Here is a 7,025-nt window from a genome sequence, read left to right as displayed (position 1 = left end):
ACCGAGCATTCCCTTGGCTTTATTAACCATGCACGAAATATGTTCAGAGAACGAAAGTTTAGGGTCTAAGCGATCGCCTAAACCATCAACAAGAGATATTCTTTCAAGAGCGCAATCATTTAGCATATAAGTGGCAAACTGGGGAGTGACACGTGAAAATGTCATCAGCTTGCATTTAGAGCTATTGAGATGTAATAAATTAGCACGACACCATGCTTGAAAGTTATTAAGATCCGATTGCAGGTCTGTCTGGCAAGAGCTGTCCTTATACTGCAAGCATAGCTTAACGTCATCAGCGTACATAAGTACTCTAGAATTCGTTAGAACCAGCGGGAGGTCATTGATAAACAATGTAAATAGCAGCGGGCCGAGGTGGCTACCCTGTGGGACGGTGGCTACCCTGAGGAATTTGGATAGAGCATTTTTAAACAGAACCTTTTGAGTTCTGTCACTCAAATAGCTCAAAATCCATTTAAGAAGATCGACAGGAAACCCGATTAAGTCAAGCTTCCTTACAAGAAGATGATTAACCGAGTCAAAAGCTTTACTGAAGTCTGTGTAAATCACGTCGTTTTGAAAGTTACGTTGGAAACCTCTAATAACGAAAGAGGTGAGTTCCAGGAGATTTGTAGTCGTCGATCTTCGCCTCATAAAACCATGCTGACATGGTGAAATTACGGAGCTGCATAAATGCTGCAAGTGGGGAGTAATTACAGTCTCGAAAAGTTTTGGACAACGAGTTAAATAACTTTTATAACACTGCGCGTTAAGCACGGAGAAATCCGACCGAGCACAAAGATATCTTGAATGAAAAGTGAGAGATCCGGTGCGTTTACAGCGATTATAAGGCCTAGACTTAACGCTTTTTAGGCGTGTCAGCTCTTTGGTGAACCAAGGTGGTTTACCAGAAACCGACGGATAGGCTAACGGAACACACGATGCAAAGAATGCATTCATGGCACTGTAAAAAATATCCACGGCGGACGCCATGTCAGTGCATCTGTAAAGTTCAGACCAATTAAATTCAGAAATTAAGATATCTAGCCTTTGAAAATTTGCTTTACGAAAGCAGCGAACTTTAGTCGCTGAGCAACTCAGATCAGGTTTGGTCTTTACGACAGTCCCCAAATCGATGGTCACTTCGAAAGTAGGATGGTAAGGGTCTTCGGGAAGCGTCAATGGATCGACTCTTGTTAAGTTTACACCTACAGGATCAGAGACGAAACACAGATCTGGTAGGCGATTTAAAAAATTTGGTGCGATTTATTGTGATAATTTTGGGGGAAAACATATTTTTGAAAATTCATAACTCGGCCAAAAATGCATGAAATTCAATTCTGAAAGCTGTTCTGAATTGGGATTTCTACGCTCAACAAAACTGCTTACTCAGTTTTGCCTTGGTACTTACCTAAAATTTTTAAAAAAATTTTAAAGAGAAATTGGGGGAAAAAATTTGGTGCGATTTATTGTGATAATTTTGGGGGAAAACATATTTTTGAAAATTCAATTCGGAAAGCTGTTCTGAATTGGGATTTCTACGCTCAACAAAACTTGGGACAACGAAATGTCAAGCAAACCATCTATGAGGTCATGCTGTGCCGCAGTTTGGAGGACATTAGACGTACCATCTGATGACCAACGAGCTCCAGGTATATTGAAGTCTCCTAGAGCGACTATTGCGGCGACTATTGCCACAGGTACTGAACCTGAGGCAAGCAATAAAAACTATTTCAGCATTAGGATTTAATTTGAATCCGCACAATAACAAATAATCTCTATATCTTAAAAATTATCAAAGTATGTTGAAAAACAGCCAAGTTATATTTCTATGGCAACTATATGATATAGTTGTCCGATCCGGCCCGTTTCGACATATATAGCAGTGAGAGTATTTATAAGACCATGTAAAAAGTTTTATTCAGATAGCTTTAAAACTGAGGGACTAGTTTGTGTAAACACGGACAGGTGCACAGTGGCCATAATGAGCATTCTAGCCGAATAAAAAAAAAAAAAATTGGTAAATAATTCTTGTCATCATTCTTTAATGAACACACTATCTGGACAAAATATAAAGCAGTCATTGGAAACACAAAGGAATCCAATTGTTCCTTTCATTCCTGAAGAAGCACTTGCATTCTATATTGATGTAGGCCATACAAAGGATACATACAAGCTAACCAGTTTAGGCAAGGCTTTGAAGAGCAGAATCTATTAAATGATAACGATACTATTTTGACTGCTATATATAAATGGGGATGCGATGGCAGCAGTGGTCACTCGACTTATCGTCAAAAGTTCAATGATAGTGAAATGAGTATGGTCTATCAGTACCTATTTGCAGTCTGTCTTGTTCCTTTGCAAGTGCATCTTGGAGCTAAAATTTTGTGAACAAACGAAACACTTTCATCAACTCGATATTGTCGGCCCACTATGGTTTTTTTCGCGTTTTTTTTTTGGCATAAAGTCAATTTTTTTATTTTTATGTATCTTAACATTTTTTTTATTTTTAATTTTTAAACACCCTAGACAGATAAAAAATATGTAACTTTAATATATGGAGCAACACTGTTCTGCTGGCCAGCTGTTAAAGTCAGCTGATTATATAGCAGTTGTTTTGTATGAAATTGGCACGAAAAATTGTGCAACTTTGATAGTTTGTTGTGGCAAAAGCTTACGAAGAAGTTAAATGAATAAATATGGAAAACGATTGTCCAGGTATTTAAAACTAAAGTTTACCAATGTTTCTGTCGTTGTTATGTGTTTTTGTCCAATTGTACCGTCTTTTGTTTACGTGTATTTTTAGGAATGTGTGAGTCGCTGTTGATTTGTCAGGAATAAGGCGAATAGATAGCACGGCTTACGGTGAATAAAGAGACTAACTCGTGATCTTAATTGTACTTTAATGATGAACAACTCGATTATAGAATATTAATGGATACAGATATATGTGCGTTATTTGATTAATACGTTTTCGAAATGTCGTTCTCGCGGAGCTGGCGTTGCTTGTCGTTCTCGTTCTCCAACTCTTCGCCAACTAACTCCGAGATGCCAGACCGTTGCTGTCTAATGGTTCTCCATCGGAACCGGATCGTGACACTCGTGACAGCTCGGCCAATCCTGCATTCGGATCGTCCTCGATTCGATCCTCGTCATCGTCGGGAACATCCAGCTCAGGGACGTTGGAGCACCACGGCTTGATTTTATCCGAGGAATAGACAGAACAGTATTTACGTCCTGTAATCTGTATACCTGGGATGTCTTCGATTACATAATGGTCGTTTCCAAGGACCTTGACGACGATATATGGTCCTCGATAGCGTGGTTCGAGCTTTCGCGACTCGCCTGTAGCAGCTGGTTCATTTTCAACGACTACAAGATTACCTGTGGAGTAGATAGAAGGGTTAGCGTGTTTGGTATCAAAGCGTTGTTTCCATTTAGCTCGCTCGCTTGCAATATTGAAGAGCGCTTGGTTTCTGTTGTCGATGACAGATTCTATCTCGTCTAATTCCAAATCGGTGTGTATAGCTGCAGTGAGATGGTTCTGGACTACATCAATAGGATTAAAGTTAAACACCAAATCAATCGGGCTGAATCCTGAGGTTTCGTTCTTTTGAGAGTTTACACTCCATTGAAGATTGTGTAAAGTAAGATCCCAATCCTTCGGGTGGTCGTTCACTGTGCGTAAGTAGTTAAGAATGGTTTGGTTAGCGCGCTCTACTTGTCCATTTGCACGAGGTGTTCGCACAGCGTTTTTAATGTGTTGAATCTGGTTTTGCATACAGTATTCTTCAAATTGTTTCGAGGTAAAAGCAGTTCCATGATCGGATATTATTATTTTCGGCAGACCGAAGTAGCTGGAGACTTCATTTAGAATGTTCAGCACTGGAAGAGTTTTTGTACTTTTAACTGCCTTTACAATCAGATATTTACTGAAGGGATCGGATATGGCTAGTATATGGGTATTTCCGCGTTTGCTTCGAATAAACGGTCCCAAATGATCGATGTGTAGCCTGCGAAATGGTACTGGCTTGCCTCCTTTAGATTTGTAGTAGCAGCATTGAATGCATGTTGAAATGTATTCTTTCACGTACTTCCGCATTCTTGGGAACCAAAACTTTTCTTGAATTCGTCCAATTGTTTTGTTCAGACCGAAATGCCCAAAATCATCATGACACATCTTAACAATGCGCCATCTCACGGACTTTGGTACAACGAAGGCTATTCCTTTTTCGACCTTGCGACATAGACGGTGATTTTTGATTACGTAATCAGCTTGAAGTTGTTTTAGCTGATTTCCGGTACGATGTTCCTTCAATACAGCAAATATTTGGACAAGGGCCTCATCCTGAAGCTGCATATTTAGCAACCAGTCATCGACGTCCGTAATTATGGTGCGCACTACTTCCTGTAAGGATTTTTCAGGAGGTGAAACGGGAGCGCGGCTCATGGCATCCACATGGGCCATTTTACTACCATCACGATGAATGAATTCGCAGCCGTAGTCCAGTATTTTAATCCACCAACGTGCGACTTGAGGGATCAATTCTTTATTGAGTTTTACCTTGGCGATGGCGGAACAATCAGTGACGAGTCGGAAGGGTTTTCCTAGAATATACACCCTGAACCTTTGTAGCGTTTCTACGACGGCCAACGTTTCGAGTTCGTAGCTATGGTATCGACTTTCAGCGTCAGTACAGTGCCTACTGAAGTAACACACGGGTCGCCAATTCGTTTTGTCTTAAGATTGCAGTAAGACTCCTGCTAGTCCGATCGCACAAGCATCTGTGTGTACCTCATGATGTGCAGCAAAGTCGTACAGAACCAAAACTGGAACACAGCATAATTTACCGATTAGCTCGTTAAAAGCCCGTTTCTGGTCATTTCCCCAATCGAAGCTGTTTTGCTCTACCTTACGCAACAGTCGTGTAAGGGGTCTTGTAATTAAGGAGTAGTTTTCAACAAACTTTCGAAAGAATCCCGTTAGACCCAAAAATCGTCTGACGTCTTTTACGTTGGTGGGGACTTTGAAGTTTTTAATAGCGCTCACCTTGTTTTCGCCTGGAGTGATTCCATCTTTGTTGACAATATGGCCCAAGAAAGTTATTTCGGATTGAAGAAATTTACATTTGTCGTAGCGAAGTGTTAAACCGCTCTCTTTAAGGATTCGGAAGAATTTTCCGAGTCGTTGGATACCCTCATCAAATGATTTGCTGGGAATGATGACATCATCTAGATATGCGAGTTCCTCACCTGGCTCCATGCGTTTGACTATTTTGTTCATGACCGCTTGAAATACTGCTGGAGCATTGACAAGACCGAACGGCATCCTGTTATATTCGTAGTGGCCGTCTGAAGTCACAAATGCGGTGAATTCGCAAACCTCGATTTGATGATATCCCATACGCAAGTCCAGCTGAGAAAAATAGGAATTCCCGGCTAATTGGGCGAATTGCTCCTCCAGATTTGGCATTGGAAATGGTTTTTTGACGGTTATACTGTTGAGACGTCGGTAGTCGACGCAAAGACGATGTTCATCATTCTGTTTTTCAACGACGACAATTCCAGATGCATAAGGGGAGTCTGACGGACGAATTATATCACTATCGAGTAACTCGGAGATAATATTACCGACGACAGGTCTGAGTGCAAAAGGAGTACGGTAAGGCTTAGTGAAGCAGGGAACGTTTGATGTTAAAGTTATTTCCATTTTGGTTAGAGAGCATTTACCGAGCTCGTTAGCTTTCTCCGCAAAGCAAGACGCATTTTCCGATACCAATTTGTTTATGAGCTCGTTCTCAACTGACGAACGCTCTTGGCTTGTTTGAATTTTTCGAATATTCTCTACATAACACTCATTACCGAGGATGATCAGTTTGTTTCCATCGCGACAAAGGATATCCTTACCCAAAAGTACATTTTCGGTTATTAGTTTATCTTCTACGACCAAAACTTCAACTTCGTAATCCGAATCGTCAATTACAATTTTCGCGAATAGTTTCTGTGTACAAAGGAATTTCCCACCACCAAATCCGTTCAGAGTAACAGCACATCGTTGTAGAACACCTACGCTTTCGGCGAATGATTTTCGAATTAGGGTTCGCGTACTGCCTGGATCTACGAATGCGATGGTTTCATTGCCGTTTACCGAAATCGATTTGGAGATTTCTGAATCAGAATCAGAGTCAATTTTATTAATTTTTGGACCTGTCTTTTGGTTATCGGGGCAGCTGGCAGAATCGTGTGTTGTGCGGTTGCAGTGCGTGCAACGAGGCTTTCGCTGAGGCTCAGGACATTTCGAAGAATAATGTCCAACTTTCTGACAATTTGTAGCATTTAACCGATACCTCGACTTTATCGGTGAAAGGACGTTTTGTATTCAATGAAGAATTCGGCTTCTGAAGGCTGACGTTAAGATCCCGTTTGTTTGACATTTGAATGGCGTTATGCTTTATAATATTATGCGCGGAGTATGCAAGAATATCGCGTAGTAGTTCGTTACAGGAAACATAACTGTTGGATATCTTTCTCTTTAAATCGTAGTCGTTAATTCCATTGATAATGTGTGTGCAAATTGCTGAATCTGGTAACTCACCCTTTTTACCCAAAGCGAGCATCTTGTAGAAATAATCTGACGGTGACTCGGTGGAATCTCTATTCGTTTTTGACATTTTAAGGTGAACATCTGCCGGGTTACTGAGACATGGGAAGTCATTCAAAAATCGTTCAGTAAACTGGGGCCATGTTTGAAATATTTGATCCGTAGAGTCTACCCAATAACGAGCAGCACCCAGCATCTTTTGTTGAACTGCAAATATTAGCTTACGATCATCCCAACGATAAGCGTTACGAAGGGAGTTGACACGTTTTACAAACTGATGTGAGTCCAGGGATTTACCAGACGATGGATTGAATTCTGGAAGCAGCGCGACAATATCACTGACGTTTCCATAGGCGTGATTGAAATGTTCGCTCCCAGCAGGGATCCTGTTATCCAAGTGGCTAGCACGAGCGTATGGATACTCGTT

At 40.9% G+C, this 7,025-nt stretch overlaps 1 protein-coding gene across 1 annotated transcript; it reads right to left on the bottom strand.

The window, feature by feature from the left end:
* Positions 1–2,944: 2,944 nt before the first annotated feature.
* Positions 2,945–6,648, bottom strand: LOC138928522 (uncharacterized). Its single transcript, XM_070285700.1, has 2 exons — positions 6,593–6,648; positions 2,945–3,381 (listed from the first exon to the last, which is right to left on the bottom strand). The coding sequence occupies exons 1-2, from the start codon at positions 6,612–6,614 to the stop codon at positions 3,035–3,037; spliced, it is 369 nt and encodes a 122-aa protein (XP_070141801.1). The 5' UTR covers positions 6,615–6,648; the 3' UTR covers positions 2,945–3,034.
* Positions 6,649–7,025: the final 377 nt, after the last annotated feature.

The sequence above is a fragment of the Drosophila kikkawai genome, chromosome 3L, assembly GCF_030179895.1.
Source record: "Drosophila kikkawai strain 14028-0561.14 chromosome 3L, DkikHiC1v2, whole genome shotgun sequence".
In the NCBI taxonomy this organism is placed as follows: Eukaryota; Metazoa; Arthropoda; class Insecta; order Diptera; family Drosophilidae; genus Drosophila; species Drosophila kikkawai.
This window is presented reverse-complemented; position numbering and strand designations above follow the sequence as displayed.

Bases quoted from the DNA above. Each gene is read 5' to 3' on its own strand.
- LOC138928522 (XM_070285700.1), bottom strand. From the start codon at position 6,614: ATGCTCGCTTTGGGTAAAAAGG. The intron at 3,382-6,592 runs GTGAGTTACCAG...TCTACTCCACAG, and splicing joins GCTCGCTTTGGGTAAAAAGG to GTAATCTTGTAGTCGTTGAA.